The sequence below is a fragment of the Rhinoraja longicauda genome, chromosome 1, assembly GCF_053455715.1.
Source record: "Rhinoraja longicauda isolate Sanriku21f chromosome 1, sRhiLon1.1, whole genome shotgun sequence".
NCBI classification, from domain to species: Eukaryota; Metazoa; Chordata; class Chondrichthyes; order Rajiformes; family Arhynchobatidae; genus Rhinoraja; species Rhinoraja longicauda.
Window position 1 is genome coordinate 47,255,624 of NC_135953.1, and position 24,447 is coordinate 47,280,070.

The window sequence follows — 24,447 nt, forward strand, 5'->3', positions numbered from 1 at the left end:
TGATTCACCGGCACTGTGCAAGAGATTCTGTGCATCTACCCGAACTATTCCTCGCATGATTTTATATACCTCTAGGATCACCCCTCATCCTCCTGCGCTCCAAGGAATAAAGCCCTAGCCTATTCAACCTCTCCCTATAGCTCAGACCCTCTAGTCCTGGCAACATCCTTGTAAAAATTCTAATAAATTCTAATTCTAATAAAACGTTGTGAATTCTTGCACAAATCATGTTCTTTCCCGTGCATTTGGAGGAGATGCAACAACAGTCCATTCATCTTTTCTCTTCCCTACATCCAAGAACCCAAACAATCATTCCAGGTGAAGTAGGCACTTCCATTCTTGAGTACTACACTTGGTGTTCACAATGTGGTCTCCTCTACAATGGAGAAACCAACAAAGAGATTGGGTGATTATTTTGTGCACAAGGGGTGGTGCTGAGCTTCTTGTAGCCTGCCCCTTTGATTTGCAATCCCAATCGCATTCCAAACTTTCAGTCTACAACCTGTTCCATGGGCATAGTTAAGTCCCAATGTAATCTAGCAGAACAATATCTCAAGAATCATACTCATCTCCCTTTTATCCCATTTTTCTAAATGCCTTACTAATGGTTAGTAATCATGTTCTTTATCACCTGATCTGCCTTAACCTGTCTCCATTAGTATTTTTTCTCTTTTACCACACTTCTTCCTCCACCTCTGCTCTGACAACTGTAAGTCCTCCACCCTTCCCCCGGATCCAAGGAAGGGTCATTGATCCAAAACATAGACTGGTTCCTCTTTCCACAGATGCTGCTTGACTGGCTGAGATCTTCCAGCATTTATGTTTTGTTATATGAAACCTCAAATGCTTTCAAAAATGAAGCAACAATCAAAAAATAAAAAGTCAAACTTGCAAAATTGATTGATTCCTTTATTTATCTTGGAAGTAAGAATAGAAAGGCAGATTATTATCTGAATGGTGTCAAGTTAGGAGGAGGGGGAGTTCAACGAGATCTGGGTGTCCTAGTGCATCAGTCAATGAAAGGAAGCATACAGGTACAGCAGGCAGTAAAGAAAGCCAATGGAATGTTGGCCTTCATAACAAGAGGAGTTGAGTATAGGAGCAAAGAGGTCCTTCTACAGTTGTACCTGGCCCTGGTGAGACCGCACCTGGAGTACTGTGTGCAGTTTTGGCCTCCAAATTTGAGGAAGGATATTCTTGCTATGGAGGGCGTGCAGCGTAGGTTCACTAGGTTAATTCCCGGAATGGCGGGACTGTCGTATGTTGAAAGGCTGGAGCGATTGGGCTTGTATACACTGGAATTTAGAAGGATGAGGGGGGATCTTATTGAAACATATAAGATAATTAGGGGATTGGACACATTAGAGGCAGGAAACATGTTCCCAATGTTGGGGGAGTCCAGAACAAGGGGCCACAGTTTAAGAATAAGGGGTAGGCCATTTAGAACGGAGATGAGGAAGAACTTTTTCAGTCAGAGAGTGGTGAAGGTGTGGAATTCTCTGCCTCAGAAGGCAGTGGAGGCCAGTTCGTTGGATGCTTTCAAGAGAGAGCTGGATAGAGCTCTTAAGGATAGCGGAGTGAGGGGGTATGGGGAGAAGGCAGGAACGGGGTACTGATTGAGAGTGATCAGCCATGATCGCATTGAATGGCGGTGCTGGCTCGAAGGGCTGAATGGCCTACTCCTGCACCTATTGTCTATTGTCTATTGTGAAGTGAGGTCCTTCCTGCTGAACTACATGCAGTTAGCTAAATTGGATTTAGATTTAGAGATACAGCGTGGAAACAGGCCCTTTGGCCCACCGGGTCCGCGCCGCCCAGCGATTCCCACACATTAACACTATCCTACACACCAGGGACAATTTTTTTTACATTTGCCCAGCCAATTAACCTACATACCTGTACGTATTTGGAGATTAAGAGCAAGCATTAGCAGGACCACAGGACCTATCCATGTTCTCCAGAAATGCTGCCTGACCTGCTGAGTTACTCCAGCACTTTGTGTAACCTTTGAGCCGGTGCACAGACTTAACTAAAATAATGCAGGAAATGCAATTGACAGTTCACACATAATCGGCTCCCACAATACCGATGTCATTATTGACCATGAATCTCTTGTTTTTGGTGCTGTTGTTTCCCCGAAGGACCACCATGGAATTTGTTACAACAAAGCGAGCAGATATGGCCTTTATTTTCATGACAGTATAGCATTCCCACCCTCAACGCTACTGATGCTCAGATGTCACTTACAAATAAAAGTATTTATTTTAATTTTTAGATAGTGAATCCTCATCCCAGATTCTCTGACTGAAATAGTTTCTCACTATCTGTCCCATAAGACACCCTGAATGCAATGGAAATATCAATTGAAATAAATCCACAATTGATTCATTTCTGGCAATGTGTGCAGGGGCAGTGCGTAAAGGCAGCCATAAGTAGTTTGAGCAGGATTCAGTGACTCAATGGTTCTCAGCAGATTAGGTCAACTTGCTGACAGAGCATTTTCAACAACTCTAAGTTCCATTGTGCATATTAAGTACATAAGGTACAATGAAAATGGTTATCAAAAGTACAGCAGTGATCATCTTGACAAGTGGGCAGTGGTATGGCTAATGAAGTTTAATGCAAATAAGTGCAAGATGTTGCATTTTGGGAATTCAAACCAGGGCAGTAGCTTCATAGTGAATGAAGGGCCCCAGGGAGTGCTATAGAGCAGTGGGAGCTCGGAGAACAAGTACATCATTCCCCAAAGGTGGTGTCATAGGTAAATAAACTTTAGGTATATTGGTTTTCATTAGTCTGGGTATTGAGTATAATAGTTGGGACATTATGTTAGAGAATAGACAATAGGTGCAGGAGTAGGCCATTCGGCCCTTCGAGCCAGCACCACCATTCAATGTGATCATGGCTGATCATTCTCAATCAGTACCCCGTTCCTGCCTTCTCCCCATACCCCCTGACTCCGCTATCCTTAAGAGCTCTATCTAGCTCTCTCTTGAATGCATTCAGAGAATTGGCCTCCACTGCCTTCTGTTATAGTTGTACAAGAGGTTGGTGAGACTGCATTTGGAGTATTCTGTTCAATTTTGGTCACCTTGCTATAGGAAGGATGTCATTAAGCTGGAAAGAATGCAGAGAAGATTTACTAGAATGTTGCCAATGCCTGAGGGTCTTGAATATAGGTAGAGGTAGGGTAAACTAGGACATTATTCCTTGGATCGCGAGAGACGATCTTATAGAGTTGTATAAGATTATCAGGGGAATTGATAGAGTGAATGCAGTCTTTACCTAGAGTAGGAGAGTCAAGAGTCAGAGGACATATGTTGAAGATGAAAGGATAAAGATTTAATAGAAAACGCAAGGATAACTTTTTCACTCAGACGGTAGTGGGTATATGGAACAGGCTGCCAGAGGATAGTAGTTGAGGCAGGTACTATAACATTTAAAAGACACGTAGACAGAAAAGGTTTCAAAAAGGACACCTGGACACTATCCACAATGTTTTTGCATTTTCACAATAAAGGTAGATAGGAGCTGGAAAAGTAAGAGTTTGTAAGGGTAATTGATAGTAATCTATCCACTACCACTCTACCCCCATCCGAATACCCTATCACCTCACTCAGCACTAAGCATCACTCCTTCTGTATTTAATAGAAATTATACACAAAATGTCTGTCAATTACATGATTTTAATATAATCAGTACATTGAACAAATGCAGTGTTTGCAAAATTCCATGACACAAATTATATAAATTCTGCTGCATGTCATTCAGTCTTAAGTATTTCCAGCTTACTATTACTACAAACATAGGTTTTTGTCTAACATCAATTAGATAAGTTACTATTATCTATTGAAAATACAATGAAGTATTTCGGTGAGAATGTATTTCTGAATGCACATGTAGATTGATACCACTAGAGGTCACAGTTTATCTACTTTCCAGCAATGTCCAAATAACAGACGCAAGAGGCCGCAGATGCCAGAATCGGGAGCAAATAAAAAGAAAACGGCTGGATGTTTTTATTGCTTTCAGTTAGCATCTGCAGAGGGAAATGGACAGTCAATATTTTGGGTTGAGACCCTTCATTTGAATTAAATTTGACGAGGTTAAAAATGGTGCAGAGGGAATGGAGTGTTGGAAAATAACTGCAGATGCTGGTACAAATCGAAGGTATCACAAAATGCTAGAGTAACTCAGCGGGTCAGGCAGCATCTCTGGAGAGAAGTCACAAAACGCTGGAGTAACTCAGCGGGTCAGGCAGCATTTCCGCAGAGACCGTTCCCTCCGTAACTTCCTGGTCCACTCGTCCCTTCCTACCCAAACCAACCCCCCCCCAGGCACTTTCCCCTGCAACACCTGTCCCTTTACCTCCCCCCTCGACTCCATCCAAGGACCCAAACAGTCTTTCCAGGTGAGGCAGAGGTTCATCTGCACCTCCAACCTCATCTATTGTATCCGCTGTTCCAGATGTCAACTTCTCTACATCGGCGAGACCAAACGCGATCATTTCGCTCATCATCTTCGCTCAGTCCGCCTTTACCAACCTGATCTCCAGGTGGCTGAGCACTTCAACTCCCCCTCCCACTCCCAGTCTGACCTTTATGTCATGGGCCTCCTCCAGTGTCATAGTGAGGCCCACCGGAAATTGGAGGAACAGCACCTCATATTTCACTTGGGCAGCTTACAGCCCAGTGGTATGAACATTGACTTCTCTAACTTTAGATAGTTCCTCTGCCCCTTGCTTCCCCTCCCCCTTCCCCGTTCTCCCACTGTCTTCCTGTATCCACCTATATCCTTTCTTTGCCCCGCTCCCCCGACATCAGTCTGAAGAAGGGTGTTGACCCGAAACGTCACCCATTCCTTCTCTCCAGAGATGCTGCCTGACCCGCTGAGTTACTCCAGCATTTTATGATACAGAGGGAATGGAGATCAGCTTGTTCGTAGTGTGTGATGTTGGAGTGGTTAAGGGAGTGGATTAATCAAGATTGGTGCCCTGTCAACTGTAGGAAATGGAAGGATGAGAGACTGTAAAAGGCCAGAAGTGGGTGTCCAAGAGAAAGAGGAGACAGGAGAAAGGGTAATCAGTTGGGGCAGAAGGACTCAATGGAAGAAGAGCTCAACATCATGGCAAACGCGGAACTCATTGAGGTGTAGGCGCAGGGGTACAAAGACGAGGCCTCTGCTGAAGACGGACCACTCAGCAACAGAGAGACTAGATGCAGGATCATAAGGTAATGAGGTGGGCTGGCTAGGAAAAGAGGGAAGAATGGGGGTAAAATATGAACCCAGAGGAAGGGATATAGAAGGCGAATAGGAGAACAGTGGAAATGAGAGACTATCTGGGTGTGGTGGCACAGCGAGGAAAGGGGGGGAACAATTCACTCCACGTCTCTCCTTATCTTACAGGCTTTTGTTTTCTTTTCATTTATAGCCTTTGATCATCCTTCTGCCAATTAACCCTCTACCCACCTCACCTTCATTCAGCTATCACTTGCCAGTCTTTGTTTCAGCCCCACCACTTTTCCAGCACCATCCCCCCCACTACAATTATTCTGCAGGGTCCTGATGTAAAACATCACCCAACCATGTTCTGCAGCAATGCTGCCTGACCCACTGCTACTCCAGCCCTTAGTGTCTTTGTTTGTAAATCAGCATCTGCAGTTCTTCATTTCTCCAAGAAGAAATATGACACCGTTCACATTAAAATGACATGGTCTTCTCTTCAATTTAATATGGTCATAATTAAATTGAAGAATATTGCTGCACATGTCCATTCATAGATATAAATTAAAATTCCAGAAATGCTAGAAATCAGTACAAATTTATTGGCATCAACAAGCTTCTGATCAAGAAATTATCCATCATGAAAATGCTAGGTACAATTTACTTCATTCTATTCCAAAAGCTACACCCATCATTGTCCTTAGTTGCACATATCAGTATTGTGCAAAAGCAAATTATCAGTTTCAATTGATGCATAACAATGCTATTTCAATTCATTGTATTAAATGCTTTGACAAACACACAGCATGATATTTACTTCACGATTACATTGAGATCTAGTTAGTTCTAGTCATTTTTTGCCCATTGACACTCCTTATTTTCCTTCCAGATATATTCTTCATTATCATAGATCTCCTAAAATAAAAAAATTAAAAATAAATTACAACATTCCATAAAAGGGCGGCATGCTGCCACAGCGGTAGAGTTGCTGCGTTACAGCGCTTTCAGCGCCGGAGATCCGGGTTTGATCCGACTACTGGTACTTTCAATACGGAATTTGTACGTTCTACCCGTGACCGCTTGTGTTTTCTCCAAGATCCTTGGTTTCCTCCCACTGCAAAGGCATACAGGTTTGTAGGTTAATTGGCTTTCTATAAATATAAATTGTCCCTAGTGTGTATAGGATAGTGTTGATAACATATAACATATAACAACATATAACAACTACAGCATGGAAACAGGCCTGTCCGGCCCTACCAGTCCACGCCGACCATTCTCCCTGACCTAGTCTCATCTACCTACACTCAGACCATAACCCTCCAATCCCCTCCTATCCATATACCTATCCAATTTACTCTTAAATAATAAAATCGAGCCAGCCTCCACCACTTCCACCGGAAGCCCATTCCATACAGCCACAACCCTCTGAGTAAAGAAGTTCCCCCTCATGTTACCCCTAAACCTTTGTCCCTCAATTCTGAAGCTATGTCCCCTTGTTGGAATCTTCCCCACTCTCAAAGGGAAAAGCCTACCCACGTCAACTCTGTCCGTCCCTCTCAAAATTTTAAAAACCTCTATCAAGTCCCCCCTCAACCTTCTACGCTCCAAAGAATAAAGACCCAACCTGTTCAACCTCTCTCTGTAGCCTAAGTGCTGAAACCCAGGCAACATTCTAGTAAATCTCCTCTGTACCCTCTCCATTTTGTCGACATCCTTCCTATAATTTGGCGACCAGAACTGCACACCATACTCCATACAATTTCAACATTACATCCCAACTTCTATACTCGATGCTCTGATTTATAAAGGCAAGCATACCAAACGCCTTCTTCACCACCCTATCCACATGAGATTCCACCTTCAGGGAACAATGCACAGTTATTCCCAGATCCCTCTGTTCCACTGCATTCCTCAATTCCCTACCATTTACCCTGTACGTCCTATTTTGATTTGTCCTACCAAAATGCAGCACCTCACACTTATCAGCATTAAACTCCATCTGCCATCTTTCAGCCCACCCTTCCAAAAGGCCCAAGTCTCTCTGTAGACTTTGAAAATCTACCTCACTATCAACTACTCCACCTATCTTAGTATCATCTGCATATTTACTAATCCAATTTGCCACACCATCATCCAGATCATTAATGTAAATGACAAACAACAGTGGACCCAACACAGATCCTTGGGGCACTCCACTAGACACTGGCCTCCAACCTGACATACAATTGTCAACCGTTACCCTCTGGTATCTCCCATTCAGCCATTGTTGAATCCATCTTGCAACCTCACTATTAATACCCAACGATTTAACCTTCTTAATCAACCTTCCATGTGGAACCTTGTCAAATGCCTTACTGAAGTCCATATAGACAACATCCACAGCCTTGCCCTTATCAATTTCCCTGGTAACCTCTTCAAAAAATTCAAGAAGATTAGTCAAACATGACCTTCCAGGCACAAATCCATGTTGACTGTTTCTAATCAGGCCTTGATTATCCAAATAATTATATATATTGTCCCTAAGTATCTTTTCCATTAATTTTCCCACCACAGACGTCAAACTAATAGGTCTATAATTGCTAGGTTTACTTTTAGAACCTTTTTTAAACAAAGGCACAACATGCGCAATGCACCAATCTTCCGGCACCATCCCCGTTTCTAATGACGTTTGAAATATTTCCGTCATAGCCCCTGCTATTTCTGCACTAACTTCCCTCAATGTCCTAGGGAATATCCTATCAGGACCTGGAGACTTATCCACTTTTATATTCTTCAAAAGTGTCCGTACCTCCTCTTCTTTAATCCTCCTAATTTCCATCACTACTCTACTTGTTTCGCTTACCTCACATAATTCAATATCCTTCTCCTCGGTAAATACCGAAGAAAAGAAATTGTTTAATATCTCCCCCATTTCTTCCGGCTCAGCACATAGCTGTCCACTCTGACTCTCTCATGGACCAATTTTATCCCTCACTATCCTTTTGCTATTGACATATCTGTAGAACCCCTTGGGGTTTACTTTTACATTACTTGCCAAAGCAGCCTCATATCTTTTTTTCGCTTTTCTAATTTCCTTTTTAAGATTCCTTTTACATTCTTTATATTCCTCAAGAACCTCATTTACTCCCTGCCGCTTATATTTATTGTATATCTCCCTCTTTTTCCGAACCAAGTGTCCAATTTCCCTGGAAAACCATGGCTCTTTCAAATTATTATTCTTTCCTTTCCACCGAACAGGGACATAAAGACTCTGTACTCTCAAAATTTCACCTTTAAATATCCTCCATTTCTCTATTATATCCTTTTCATAAAACAACAATTTCCATTTCACTCCTTTTAAATCCTTTCTCATCTCCTCAAAATTAGCCTTTCTCCAATCCAAAATCTCAACCCTTGGTCCAGATTTGACCTTCTCCATAATGATATTGAAACTAATGGCATTATGATCACTAGACCCAAAGTGCTCCTCAACACATACCTCCGTCACCTGACCCATCTGATTTCCTAACAGGAGGTCCAACACTGCCCCTTCTCTGGTAGGCACCTCTACGTATTGCTGCAAAAAACTATCCTGCACACATTTTACAAACTCCAAACCATCCAGCCCTTTAACAGAATGTGATTCCCAGTCTATATACGGAAAATTGAAATCACCGACAATCACCACTCTGTGCTTACTACTAATATCTGCTATCTCCTTACATATTTGCTCTTCCAATTCTCGTTCCCTATTTGGCGGTCTATAATACACCCCTATAAGTGTTGCTAAACCTTTCTCATTTCTGAGTTCCACCCAAACAGCCTCCTTAATCGAGCCTTCTAGTCTGTCCTGCCAAAGCACTGCTGTGATATCCTCCCTGACAAGCAATGCAACACCCCCACCTCTTGCCCCTCCGATTCTATCACATCTGAAACAATGAAATCCTGGAATATTTAATTGCCAATCGCAACCCTCCTGCAACCATGTTTCACTGATCGCCACAACATCATACTTCCAGATGTCAATCCAGGCTCTAAGCTCATCCACCTTTCTTACAATGCTCCTAGCATTAAAATATACACATTTAAGGGACCCATCATTTCTTATTCTCAGTTTATTTCTTTTCCCTTCTTTCTCTCCTACATATTGGGTCTGAGTGTTTCCCTTTTCTGCCTCCTGCCTCACATACTGCCTATTAGCTATCTGTGTTTGAGTCCCTCCCCCCAACCGTACTAGTTTAAAGTCTCCGCAGTTATTTTAGCAAATCGCCCCGCCAGGATATTGGTTCCCCTCGGGTTCAGATGCAACCCGTCCTTTTTGTACAGGTCATACTTCCCCCAGAAGAGGTCCCAATGATCCAGAAACTTGAAACCCTGCTCCCTGCACCAGTTCCTCAGCCACGTATTTATCCTCCACCTCACTCCATTCCTATTCTCACTATCGCGTGGCACAGGCAGTAAGCCTGAGATTATTACTTTGGAAGTCCTTTTTTTTAACTCTCTTCCTAGCCCCCTGAATTCTCCTTTCAGGACCTCTTCCCTTATCCTACCTATATTGTTGGTACCTATATGTACCACGACTTCTGGCTCCTCTCCCTCCCCTTTCAGGATATCCTGGACACGCTCAGACACATCCCGGACACCGGCACCAGGGAGGCAAACCACCATCCGGGTCTCCCGACTGCGTCCACAGAAACGCCTATCTGACCCCCTCACTATAGAGTCCCCTATTACTACTGCTCTCCTCTTCCTTTCCCTACCCTTCTGAGCAACAGGGCCGGACTCCTTGCCAGAGGCCCGGGCACCGTCGTTGCCCCCAGGTAGGCTGTCCCCCCCAACAGTACTTAAACAGGAGTACTTATTTCCAAGGGGTACAGCCACCGGGGTACTCCCTAGTCCCTGCCTCTGTTCCTTGCCCCCCCTAACAGTGACCCACTTGTCTACCTCCCGTGGTCTAGGAGTGACCACCTCCCTGTAACTCCTATCTATAACCTCCTCACTCTCCCTGATCAGACGGAGGTCATCAATCTGCCGCTCCAGGTTCCTAATACGGTCCCTTAGGAGCCCCATCTCGTCACACCTGGCGCAGATGTGGATGTCTGGAAGACTATCAGACTCCCAGATTCCCCACATCTGACACCCAGAACAAAAAACTGCCCTGGCAGTCATACTCTCCAAACAAAGCCCCGCGCTCGGTTACTAAACCTACCGCCCGGCCGCTACTCCAACCGCTCCAACCGCCCACCCAAAAGAACTGAGTGATCTCCTGGGAGAGGCGAAAAACCGGATAAAAAACCCAGGCCAATTTGGGAAAAAATCCGGGAAATTCCTCTCCGACCCCAAGCTAGGCGATCGAAACTAGTCCGGGAGATCACACAGGTCTTACTCCTTACAATCCCCACACAATCCCCACACAATCCCCACACAATCCCCACACAATCCCCACACACTACTTCCCAAGCAACACAGCTAGGTGCTGCTTGCTACTGCTGCTTGCTGCTGCTGCTGCTGTTGATGTCTGGGGATCGTTGATCGGTGCGGACACTGAAGGGCCTGCTTCCGCGCAGTATCTCCAAACTAAACTAAACTATGTATGAATATATTTGTACTTCAAAATAAAGATTTGAAAGTCTAAATTTAAAATCATTAAAATATATAACATGTTCTCAATCTTTAATGAGTTGATCCTTTGAGTGGTGCAGGTGGTGGTAGTGTTTTTTCTCCGTGGAACCGAGTTGGGAGTCGTGTGTGGTTGTCTGGCGTCAGGACATAAAGAATGTGGCCCATCCATCAAAGCTCATCGCGTGCAATTATTCTCAATGCTGGGACCGTTTACCTCAGAAAACTGACAATAATTTTCTCATGCTGCCAACAGATTAGTTGGCAATTTCCCTCCAGCATTTGATATGTGTTTACATGTAGTCCAAGTGTTTTTGTTTATTTATTCGTTCATGTCCACAGATGGCACTGGCAATACTAGCATTTATCATCAATCCATAATTGTCTCTAAACCAAGGCAGCAGTTGAGTCAACCACTCTTATTTGGCACTTAACTATATTCTGGAGATACATAGAGGCCAAATTGGAAAAAAGACATCACTAAACAAGCTGGGTTTTAAGAAAATCTAGTTTTGTGGTTATCTTGAGACTTGCTCTCTTTTCAAATGCCATATTTATTAAATTAATTTAAGTACTGCAAGTGGCTTTCAATCTTATTTCTCACCGCAGTGGTCCTGAACATTGATTGCTAGTCTGGTACCACAAAACAATAGATGCTGTCATTACATTACACATACAATGGGATGGAGATCACTGTTGCCTGGTACACCAAAAGCTTAATATCAGGTTTGATCTTCAAACACTCTATTTCCCAGATGGCCCAAGTCTTTGCTGGCACGCTGAACACAATAGTAAATATCACCATCCTTTATAGAACATAGAATGTTACAGTACAGGAATAGGATATTTGGCCACAATATCTGTGCCAAGCATGATGCCAAGTTAAACTAATCTCCTCTCCCTGCATGTGGATCATATCCCTCCATTAATGCATGTCCATGTGCCCATCCAAGAGCCACTTAAACGCCACTACTGCTTCTCTGCATACCATTCTTTGTATGTAAAAAAAATGTAAACACATCTCCCATACATCTGCATTAAACTTGCTCAGTCGGACTGAAAACAGCACCCTCTAATCTTTGACAATTTCAACCTGCAAAAAAGGATCTTATTCTCTACCTTATCAAAGCTTCTAATTGTATATTTCGGGTCACCTTTCAGCCTCAAACACTTCACAAAAAAAAATCCAAGTTTGTCTAACTTCTTGTAGATAATATCCTTTAATCCAGGCAGCAATCTGGTAAACCTCTTCTGCACCTTCTCCTAAGCCTCCACATCATTCATGTAATAGGGTGACCAGAACTGCACATGATACTTTAAATGCAGCCTCATAAAAATATTATAAAGCTGCAAAGTGACTGCCTGATTCTTATACTCAATAAAAAACGCAAAGTGCTGGAGTAACTCAGCAGGTCAGGCAGCATCTCTGGAGAACATGGATAGGTGAGGTTTCGGGTCAGGACCTGTTGCCTATGCATGTTCTCCAAAGATGCAGCCTGACCTGCTGAGTTACTCCAGCACAGTCCTTTTGTGTAAAACCAGCATCTGCATTTCTCTGCGTCTGCTTCTTTTTCTCGATGCTCTGACCAAGGTAAGCTTTTACCACTATCTACTTTTGTGTTGCCACTTTCACGGAGCAATGGACCTAGAGCCCAAGATCATTCTGTACATAAATGCCATTGAGGGTCTTGCCATTAACTATGTACTTACCCCTAACATTTGGACTCCCAAAGTGCAACACCTCTCACACTGCTCAGATTAACATTCATTGAATTGGCTCTTGATATATGGATGTGATATATATATATATATATATATTTTTTTTTTTTAAATATAAATAGGTGCGGGAGGAGGCCATTTGGCCCTTTGAGCCAGCACCGCCATTCATTGTGATCATGGCTGATCATCCACAATCAGTAACCTGTGCCTGCCTTCTCCCTGTATCCCTTGATTCCACTAACCCCGAGAGCTCTCTTTGAAATTCATCCAGTGAATTGGCCTCCACTGCCTTCTGTGACAGAGAATTCTACAAATTCACAACTCTCTGGGTGAAAAAAGTTTCTTCTCACCTCAGTTTTAAATGGCCTCCCCTTTATTCTTAGACTGTGTCCCCCTGGTTCTGGACTCGCCCAACATTGGGAACATTTTTCCTGCATCTAGCTTGTCCAGTCCTTTTATAATTTTATACGTCTCTATAAGATGGATTGGATGAGATCGTGAAGGATTAATTGTACAATGTGATCAGGATGGTAGAGGAATGAGCAAGGTGATTTGTTGGTGTAATGTATTCATACATATTCATGTGCTATGTTAATGAGTCAGTGTTCAATATAAGCCAGGAATGCTGGGTAAAAGGATGGGGCGATTCAGGCAACTAACGCGCGAGTGTACTTCATTATGCCGTACGGAACATAACAAAATTGGCAACGAGGACGAGATTGTATAGGACAGTTTTTTTTCCCCTCAAGCTAGTATAGCCTTTGCACAGCTAAGTTTTAGGTGAATTGCTATTGCAGAACAGGCAGGAAATCGGCAATTTGCGCAAACGTTCCTCGTTCTTTTGTTTAAAAAAAAAAAGAGACAAAATGGTGGCATCCACGGGGTACATCGGAAGCTTTGGCATTTTCGACAAAAGTAGAGAGCCTATATGGAACGAGCGAACATGTTCTTCACGGCAAACAACATAATGGAGACTAGTGGTGAAGGAGAGGTGGTAACTGCAACAAATAACGCATGAAAGCGATTCTGCTCAAAGGGATCGGTCCTGAAGTGTACGGCACACTCGTGAATCTCCTTGCGCCCATAAAGGCCATTCAGTGACATTATAAAGAAGTTGGAGGAGTTGGAGGAGCACTTCAAACCAAAGCCTCTGGAAATTGCAGAAAGCTATAAATTCAGCACGAGAAACCAGAAGCAGAATGAGACAATCAGTGAATACATTGTTGCCTTGAAAAATTTAACGTTGCACTGTAACTTTGGAACCTTTCTCGAACACGCATTACGTGACAGATTTGTTTGTGGCATCGTGGACGAACAAATTCAGTTCAAACTCATGAACACTCCGGATCTTACATTTGAGATAGCATGCAAGATTGCTACTATAATGGAGATGGCATCAAAGAATGCTCCAAGTTTCATTTACAACATACTGCAGTGGCCGTTTACAGTCACAAAGCAGAGCCTATGGCCAAACCAAAAGGGGCTAAACCGAAACTGAAGTATGGCGGGGAGCCGAGTTCAGCCAGTTGTTATCATTGCAACGGTAATCACTCATCCCAAAACAGCCAAGTGCTATAACTGCCAGAAGAAAGGCCATATCGACTCAGCATGTCGGGCCAAGCTCAAAGCGGGAAACACACAACAACACCAGCAAGGAGATCCCAACTTGGAGATGAACCCAGATGGAAATTAACTTGGGTTGTACACCATTTGTGCAACCGACGTCGATAAGCCTACAACCAGCCAAGGCAAGGACTTTCGAAATAAACTATTGATTGATGAACAGTTAATCGATATGTATATTGACACGGCAGCAGATTGTTCGGTCATGAGCAAAGACCTGTATGAAACAAAGTTCTCACAGACACCATTGTCTGAGTGTTAAGGTCAAGCTGAGAACTTACTCGGGGAAGTTTTGGAGACATGCGGACAAATGAATTGTAAAGTTCAGTGTAATGGTCCGTCAGTAACACTGCCCATCATAGCGGCCAGCTACAGAAATAAACCAACCCTCCTTGGAAAGGATTGGCTGAGTAGAACAAAGTTAGACTGGAAGAACATTTTCATCGTCAATTCGTCCAACTGACGCCTTGAAAATGTCATAAGCAAACAAGCAGAAATATCTGCCGACGGTTACACAGGAATAACAGGGTACTCCGCACACATTCGACTTAAGCAAGATGTGAAACCTGTATATTGTCGTCCAAGACCAGTACCATATGCGTTAAAGCAACAAGTGGAGGAAGAACTCAACAGGTTGGAGTGGAATGGAGTACTCGTGAAGACGGACCAGAGCACCTGGGCAACAATTGTGGCCGTGCCCAAGGCTGACAAAACTGTTCGACTATGCGGTGACTACAAAGTCACAATCAACCAAGCCGTTGACGACAAACAATATCCGTCGCCAACCTCGCAAGATCTGTACGCAGAACTTAGCGGAGCAAGAGTCTTCACTAAGCTGGATTTGTCTCACGCTTATGCCCAACTCAATGTCGACAAATAAAGTCAGCGGTACTTGACCATCAACACACATAAGGGCTTGTATTCATATACAAAGCTGCCCTATGGTGTGAAATCTTCCCCGAAAATCTTTCAGTCCGTCATGGACAAAATGTTGCAAGGCATTCCGCACTGTGTGTGCAACCAGGACGACCTACTGATATTCACAGAGAGTATGGAAGAACATCTGGAAATCCTCGAGCAAGTTCTCACAAGACTCAACTGCCACAACGTAAAACTGCGACAAAGCAAATGTGCATTTGTGCAATCAGAGGTGGTCTACCTTGGTCTCAAAGTAGATGCCAATGGACTGCGCCCTGTGAAGGCGAAAGTTGAAGCAATAGTGAATGCTCCAAAGCCCAACAATGTGTCGGAGCTACGATCATTCCTTGGGATGGTGCAGTTCTATGCACGATTCCTTCCAGATTTAGCAACCGTGCTACATCATCTGTTACAAAAAGATGGGAATTGGATTTGGGGAAAGGAACAACAACATGCATACGACATCTGCAAGAAAAACCTGACAAGTGACAAACGCCTTGTTCACTATGACACGACACCGAGATGAAACTTGCTTGTGATGCTTCAAGGTACGGCGTAGGTGCAGTGAATTGCCACGTAATGGATGACGGACAGGAAAAGCCTATTGCTTTTACCTCCCGCACCCTATCACCGAGTGAGCGCAATTATGCACAGATAGAAAAGGAAGCACTCAGCATCTTGTTCGGAATCAAGAAATTCCGCCAGTTTCTTCTCGGCAGACCATTCACCCTTGTGACTGATCACAAGCCACTACAAGCGATACTTGGTCCCAAGACAGTTATACCCTCCATGGCAGCATTAAGGATGCAGCGATGGGCAATTCTGCTGTCCCAGTATGACTACAAGGTGGAGTACAGAAGCTTCAAATGCAACGCAGTCACAGATACGTTATCCCGGTTGCCCCATGAGAACTCTGACATGGGAAGCGAGAACTCAATCTACATGCTGCAAGTCGTAGATGAAGACTTTCCAGTGACTGCAACAGAAATTGCAGCAGAAACAGACAAGGACACTGTGCTGAAGAGTGTCTATGAACAGACATTGAACGGTTGGACTGAAATCGAGAGTGGATCAAACTCAGAACTGAAGCCTTTCAATAATCGACGTCATGAATTATAATGTGAGCAGGGATGCATAAAGTGGGGTGACAGAGTGGTTGTACCAGAGTCTTTGAGAAACAAGATTATGGACGAACTTCATGCCGAACATCCTGGCATAGTAAGCATGAAGTCAATTGCGAGAAGTTTTGTGTATTGGCCTGGTATTGAGAGTGACATTGAGTCACTGGTGAGCAAATGTAGCGTGTGTCAAAATTGCCGGAGTAAACCACCAAAAACACCACTGCAACTCTGGTCATGGCCAAGTAGTCCTTTTCAGAGAGTTCACGTATATTTTTGTGAAAAGGGTAATGATCACTTTCTGGTACTAGTAGGTAGTCATTCCAAATGGATTGAGGCTAAGCATATGGGGTCAAGAACTACTGCTGAGCCTACCATAGATGAGTTGAGATCAATTTTTGCATGCCATGGTTTACCAGAAGAACTTGTTTCTGATAACGGGCCTCAGTTTCGTTCAGAACAGTTCAAAGAGTTCATGCAGCGTAACGGGGTAAAACACACACTTGTTCCTCCATCCCATCCAGCCTCCAATGGGGCGGCGGAAAGGTCTGTTAGAGTAGTCAAAGAGGCTCTCAAGAAACAGGTTTTGCAGGGTAGTTCAAAGCTCAGCATGGAACATTGTTTGGCTAGTTTCTTGCTGAAGTACAGAACCACACCACACACCACAACGGATTACTCACCTGCAGAACTGTTGATGAAGAGAAGGCTAAGAATGCGCCCAAGTCTAGTTCAACCCAATTTGGCCTTGAGAGTTGAGCAAAAACAGTTAAGTCAAAAACGCCACTTTGACTTCCACAAAAGGAGAGGAGCTTCATGAGGAGATGAGCAAGTTTGTGTTCTCAGTCCTCCCAACAAGTCCAGTCAAGACAAATGGGGTGTTGGGAAAATAGTGGAAGTGTGGGGAACAAAAAGATACCTAGTGGAAGTTGGAGACAGGATCAAAAGTGTTCATGTTGAGCAAATGACTCCAGCCAAAGATGAACCAAAAACTGAGCATGAATTCCTAATCCACGAGTATTTATCTGAGAATTAGAAAAAACTACCGTGGTTGAAACACAAAATTCAGTTAGTACAGACAACAAAACAGACATCTCTGGTCAAGGTCAGTGTACTAAAACAGAGCTAAACAAGCCTACAGTTGAGTCTATACTTACACCTGTTACACCTGTTACTGTTAGACGATCAAGCAGGGACCGTAAACCAGTAATTAAGTTAGATTTGTAAGTTAAATAACTCACTGCACAAATAAAACAAAAATGTGTAGATATGCAACATAAATGTGTTATGTTTATCATTTGAAATTTCATAAATACGGGATAAACTATACTAGTTTAAATCAAGTATCACAACAACAAAATTGTAACCGAGTACTTGGATTTAATACTTAAAAAACGGAGAGTGTAATGTATTCATACATATTCATGCACTATGCTAATGAGTCGGTGTTCAATATAAGCCGGGAATGCTATGTAATAAAGGCTGGCGCCATCCAGGCAACTAGCGTGTGAGTGTACTTCTTCATTATGCCGTATGGAACATCAAGTTGGGTCCCTTGAACTAGTATACACAGAATGTTAATTGCAGATTCATCTTCATATACAAACTGAGAACAAATGTGAGTATACAATCAAGGTTCGCCTTAGACCAAAATATTGTAAGGTAAATGAAAAATAAATATTAGGATAAAAAAATTAAAATAATTAGACAAGTAAAATGTACTGCCAATTTCCTATTATACAAGTTCCCCATTTGAATTCCCTGATGTTAAAACTCATACCTTCTTCCATATAGGCACAGTGGCTTTCAAAGTGTCAATGCAATATTTCACTGCTTCAAGGGACTCATTTCTATGCGGACCAGAGATGGCAATGATCACACTTGCTTCAGTCACATTAACTAATCTGCAGAATTACAAAGCAAAAATCGATTCTGAAGCCATTAAAAAAATAAGAAGAATTTGAATTATAAAATAATACTTCACTGTTTTAGAAATAACATAGACTTAAATAATATTAATTAAGCAAGCCTCTGTGCTTAAAGGGCATCAACTTCTCAAAAAATCTTATATAATTAGAAACACAAATGTCATTGTTTCATATCGGGACATATGACAATAAAACACTCAACTCTTACAATATGCCAGGTGATTGCAGACGGCTGCAAGACTAATAAAACTGTCATGGGAGTGGATTTTAACTTTTCCAAAATAAACTGGGACTGTCTTAGTTCCAAGGAATTGGAGAGGTGAAATTTGTCAAATGTGTTGAGAGTCAAGCTTAATCCACTTTTAGGAAATTGGGAAAGGCAAATGACTGAAGTATCCATGGGCAAGCATATAGCAACCTGCGACCATTGTTCTATTAGCTTTAAAATAGTTGTGGAAAAGGAGAGGAGGGGAGCACAAGTTAAATTTCTAAATTGGGGCAAGGTCGACTTTGATAGCCTCAGACAGTAACTTGCTAAAGTAGATTGAACTAAGTTGTTTCCTGGCAAAGGAACATCTGGAAAGAGGGATGCTTTTAAATGTGTGATGACAAGAGTTCAGGGCAACCTGAACTCCTGTCCTGTTAGCATGAAGGACAAGGTAGGTGGGAGCAAGAAAGCTTGGGTGGTGAGAGAAATTGAGGCTCTGGTCGTGAAAAAGGAGGCATGGGACAGTTGAGATCAAGCGTATCCCTGGAGGAGTTTCAGGAACTGAGGAGCGCACTTAAGCAGGATATCAAGAGGGCAAAAAGTGGGCAGAAGATAGCCCCTGGATAATACTAAGGAAAATCATGAGATTTTATGTACATTAATGGAAAGAAGGTGACTTGAGAGAGAATAGAGCTCTTCAGAAGCCAAAGTTGTCCCCTTTGCCTGGAGGCGTAGGAGATGGGCAAAATCCTCAATGAGTATTCCTCCTCTGTTTTTACCCTGGAGAAAGACATGAAGACTAGGGAACTTTGGACAGTTAATGGAGATGTCTTGAGAACAGTCCACAATAAGGCAGAGGATCTGCTGAATGCCCAAAGACGTATGAAGGTAGAAAAACCTCCCGGGTTGCTCAGATATATCAAGGGAACTGTGGGAAGCTAGAGAAGAATTTGCAGATGCTCTGGCTGCAATATATGACATGGGTGAGGTGCCAGAAGCCTGGAGGGTGGCTATTGTTGTGCCTCTATTTTAAGAAGTGCTACACGGAAAAGTCTGGGAACAAAAGACCAGCGAGCCTATCATCTGTGGCAACCAAGTTATTGGACCTGATTCTGAGGGATAAGATATATGTGCATTTGGATAGACAGGGGCTGATTAGGGTTAGCATGGTTTTGTACGTGGGAGATCATGTCTTACAAATATGAATACATGTTTTGAATTAGTAATCAAAAAGGTTGATGAGGACAAAGCCGTAAACCTTGTCTATTGGACAAGGTCTTTGGTAAAGTTTCATATGGTAGGCTGTTCTGAATGGTTTGATCACATGGAATCCAGGAAGAACTAGCTTACAGGATAGAGAATTGGCTTCATTGAAGGAAGCAGAGGATGTTGGTGGAAAGTTGGTATACGGACTGGTAGCCTGTGACTAGTGGTGTGTCTCAGTGATCAGCCCATTGCTGTTTATGGTTTATATCAATGATTTGGATGAGAATGTACAAGACATGATTAGTAAGTTTGCAGATGACACTAAAGTGAGTGGTATTGTAGATAGTGAAGGTGGTTGTCAAAAATGACAGCAGGGTCTTGATCAGATGGGCAGGTGGGCTGAGAAATGGTTAACGGAGCTTTATGCAGATAAGTGCGAGGTTTTGCAATTTGGAAAGTCAAACCAGGGTCGGTCCTTTACAGTGATTGGCAGGGCACTGGGGAGTATTGTGGAGCAGGAGCATCCAGGAGTGCAGGTACATAGTTCTTTGAAAATGGCATCACAGGTAGATAGAGTGGTCAAGAAGGCTTTCGGTATGTTGGCCTTCGTCAGTTAGGGTATTGAGTATAGAAGTTGTAATGTTATGTTGTAGTTGTACAAGACTTTGCTGAGGTTGCATTTGGAGTATTCAGTTTCAATCATCCAGCTATAGGAAGGATGTTGTTAAGCTGGAAAAAGTGCAGAGAAGATTTACAAGGATGTTGCCATGGCTAAAGGGCCTGTGCTAGGTTGGGCAAGCTAGGACTTTATTCCTCGGAGTGCAGGAGGATGATCTTGTAGAAGTATATAAGATCATGAGGAGAATAGGTAGGGTGAATGCAGAGACTCTTTTATCCAGAGAAGGTAATGCAAGAACCAGGGGGCATACATTTATGGTGAGAGAGGAGAGGCAACTTTTTCCTCACAGAGGGTGGTGGTGGAATAAGCTGCCAGAAGAGGTAGTTGAGGCAGGTACAATAACAGCATTTAAAAGACATTCGGGCAGGTACATGGATTGGACAGGTTTAGAGGGATATGGGATAAACGCAGGCAGGTGGGACTAATGTAGATAGGGCATCTTGGAGAGGAAGCTCATAAAACGGTGAGGAATAGCTGATCACTCAGAATTTCAATGTTCTATAGATTCAGGATCAGTTCCTGTGGATTGGAGGATAGCAAATGTTATCCCACTTTTTAAGAAAGGAGGGAGAGAGAAAACGGGTAATTATAGACCAGTTAGTCTGACATCAGTGGTGGGGAAGATGCTGGAGTCAATTATAAAAGACGAAATTGCTGAGCATTTGGATAGCAGTAACGGGATCGTTCCGAGTCAGCATGGATTTACGAAGGGGAAATCATGCTTGAAAAATCTACTGGAATTTTTTGAGGATGTAACTAGGAAAATTGACAGGGGAGAGTCAGTGGATGTGGTGTACCTCGACTTTCAGAAAGCCTTCGACAAGGTCCCACATAGGAGATTAGTGGGCAAAATTAGGGCACATGGTATTGGGGGTAGGGTACTGACATGGATAGAAAATTGGTTGACAGACAGAAAGCAAAGAGTGGGGATAAATGGGTCCCTTTCGGAATGGCAGGCAGTGACCAGTGGGGTACTGCAAGGTTCGGTGCTGGGACCCCAGCTATTTACGATATACATTAATGACTTAGACAAAGGGATTAAAAGTACCATTAGCAAATTTGCAGATGATACTAAGCTGGGGGGTAGTGTGAATTGTGAGGAAGATGCAATAAGGCTGCAGGGTGACTTGGACAGGTTGTGTGAGTGGGCGGATACATGGCAGATGCAGTTTAATGTAGATAAGTGTGAGGTTATTCACTTTGGAAGTAAGAATAGAAAGGCAGATTATTATCTGAATGGTGTCAAGTTAGGAGGAGGGGGAGTTCAACGAGATCTGGGTGTCCTAGTGCATCAGTCAATGAAAGGAAGCATACAGGTACAGCAGGCAGTGAAGAAAGCCAATGGAATGTTGGCCTTCGTAACAAGAGGAGTTGAGTATAGGAGCAAAGAGGTCCTTCTACAGTTGTACCTGGCCCTGGTGAGACCGCACCTGGAGTACTGTGTGCAGTTTTGGTCTCCAAATTTGAGGAAGGATATTCTTGCTATGGAGGGCGTGCAGCGTAGGTTCACTAGGTTAATTCCCGGAATGGCGGGACTGTCGTATGTTGAAAGGCTGGAGCGATTGGGCTTGTATACACTGGAATTTAGAAGGATGAGGGGGGATCTTATTGAAACATATAAGATAATTAGGGGATTGGACACATTAGAGGCAGGAAACATGTTCCCAATGTTGGGGGAGTCCAGAACATGGGGCCACAGTTTAAGAATAAGGGGTAGGCCATTTAGAACAGAGATGAGGAAGAACTTTTTCAGTCAGAGAGTGGTGAAGGTGTGGAATTCTCTGCCTCAGAAGGCAGTGGAGGCCAGTTCGTTGGATGCTTTCAAGAGAGAGCTGGATAGAGCTCTTAAGGATAGCGGAGTGAGGGGGTATGGGGAGAAGGCAGGAACGGGGTACTGATTGAGAGTGATCAGCCATGATCGCATTGAATGACGGTGCTGGCTCGAAGGGCTGAATGGCCTACTCCTGCACCTATTGTCTATTGTCTATTGTCTATTGTCTATAATTTGGAGAGGTTTGGGTTAACATAAGAGAACCAGCATGGAAGTATTAAAGATGAATCATGTGTGAGTAACCTCCTTTCATCATTTGGTGAGCTAACAGAGAAAGTTGATGAATGGAATGTCGCAGATGTTGTTCATATGGATTTTCAGATGCCATTAGGCAAAATTCCACATAAAAAGGCCGGTTTCCAAATTTACAGGCTATGGGCTAAAGTAACAGCCTAGATACAGGAAAACTTAAGGACAGAAACCAGACAGGCATGGTAATGGTTGTTGTTCAGACTGAAGGCTGGCAAACAGTGATGCTTGCCAGGGTCAGTCCTGGGAACCATTGTTTTTTCTTTATTTACATTAATGGTTTAGATGTGAACAAGTGAGGTAATACTTCGACATCAGCAGATGACATTAAATTTGGAACTGTAGTACTCAGGGAGAAGGATTGTAATACCCTTCAAGTGGACGTAGTTGGCAGATGATTTTTTAGGCAAAACAATATAAATGACATATTTTAGTAGAGAAAAAATGAGATGTACAAGACTAAATGGTACAGTTATAAACTATATGTAAGAGCAGGGAGAGATATAGGAGTATCTGCGTGCAATCGCTGAAAGTGATCAGGACATTTTGTGAGAGCTGTTGGTAAAACAGATGAGATTATCAACTTCACAAACAGAGGCAGAGAAAACAAATGTAGGGGGAATATGTTGGAGTGTTACAATAAACTGCAGATTTCTGGAGTCTTAAATAAAAAGCAAAAAAATGCTGGAGGAACTCAGAGGGTCAGGCAGTAACTGTGGAGGGAAATGGAGAGACAACGTTTGGGGTTGGAATGCATCTGAAGAAGGGTCTCGACCCGAAACGTCACCCATTCCTTCTCTCCAGAGATGCTGCCTGTCCCGCTGAGTTTTGTGTCTATTTTGGGGTGGAATCCTTCTTTAGACGGATGGATTAGAGGAGAGATAGCTAGTGGAAACAGACGAGGGGGTGAGGCAAGAATTAGCAAGTGATTGGTGGAGCCAGGTTTAGTTTAGTTTAAAGATACAGCGCAGAAACAGGCCCTTCGGCTCACCAGGTCCGTGCCGATCCCTGCACACTAACATTATCCTACACACACTAGGGACAGTTTACAATTTTACCAAGCCAATTAACCTACAAACCTGTATGTCTTTGGAATGTGGGAAGAAACCAGAGCTCCCGGAGAAAACCCACGCAGGTCACGGGGAGAACGTACAAACTCCATACAGACAGCACCTGCTGTCAGGATCGAACCCGGGTCTCTGGCGGTGCAAGGCAGCAACTCTACTGCTGCGCACCGTGCCGTCCTGCGAGGACAGTTTGATTGGCAAATGAGTCAGGAGGGGAAGAGAAGGGTGGCGATAGTAACCAAGGCTGGAGGTGATGTGAAGAAAACAAAAAAAAGGCACAGATGGTAGAATTTGACAATGATGAGAGATGGGGAGTGAAATGTAGAACCAGAAGGAGATAGAAACATAGAAAATAGGTGCAGGCATAGGCCATTCAATCATGGCTGATCATCCTAAATCAGTACCCTGTTCCTGCTTTCTCCCCATATCCCCAGATTTTGTTAGCTCTAAGAGCCATATCTAACTCTCTCGTGAAAACATCCAGTGAATTGGCCTCCACTGCCTTCAGTGGCAGAGAATTCCACAGATTCACAACTCTCTGGGTGAAAAAGTTTTTCCTCATCTCAGTTCTAAATGGCCTACCTCTTATTCTTAAACTGTGACCCCTGGTTCTGGATTCCCCCAACATCGGGAACATTTTTCCTGCATCTGGCCTGTCCAATCCTTTAAGAATTTTATATGTTTCTGTAAGATGGTGGATAGAAAGGAAGGAAAACAGGAATCGGGAGAATGGGAGATGAGTAGATGGGGAGGGGAGAGGAATTAGATGTTGACGGTAGGGGGGAGTGGAAAGAAAGGCATGTGCAGACAAGGGAGTAGGAGGGGTAGGGAAAGCTGAGTAGATGAGATGGAGAGAGGATCATTACCTGAAATTGGATAATTCAATGTTTATGTTGTTGGGTTGCAGGCTATCAATCTAGAATATGAGGTGCTGGTCATCCAATTAGTGTGTGGTCTCACTCTGGCAATGGACAGACAGATTGGTGTGGATATAGCAAGTGGAAATCAAAATGGTTTGTTCCTGGGAATTCCAGGCAAGCCCAGGCAGTTTTTTTTTCTAGACAATATGTTAAACTTTTATAA

General features: G+C 43.2%; 1 protein-coding gene across 2 annotated transcripts in view; it reads right to left on the minus strand.

Moving 5' to 3' along the window:
• Positions 1-3,667: 3,667 nt before the first annotated feature.
• LOC144592221 (molybdopterin synthase catalytic subunit) overlaps positions 3,668-24,447 on the minus strand; it is a 39,053-nt gene continuing 18,273 nt past the window's right edge. Inside the window, exons 3-4 of one of the 2 annotated variants that reach the window (XM_078396761.1) lie at positions 17,977-18,100; positions 3,668-6,337 (exon numbers count right to left, since the gene is read on the minus strand). In XM_078396761.1, coding sequence (XP_078252887.1) covers positions 6,290-6,337; positions 17,977-18,100 — 172 coding nt within the window. In that variant the 3' untranslated portion in view covers positions 3,668-6,289. The remainder of the gene's footprint in view (positions 6,338-17,976; positions 18,101-24,447) is intronic. The other variant, XM_078396752.1, reaches the window with a different exon arrangement.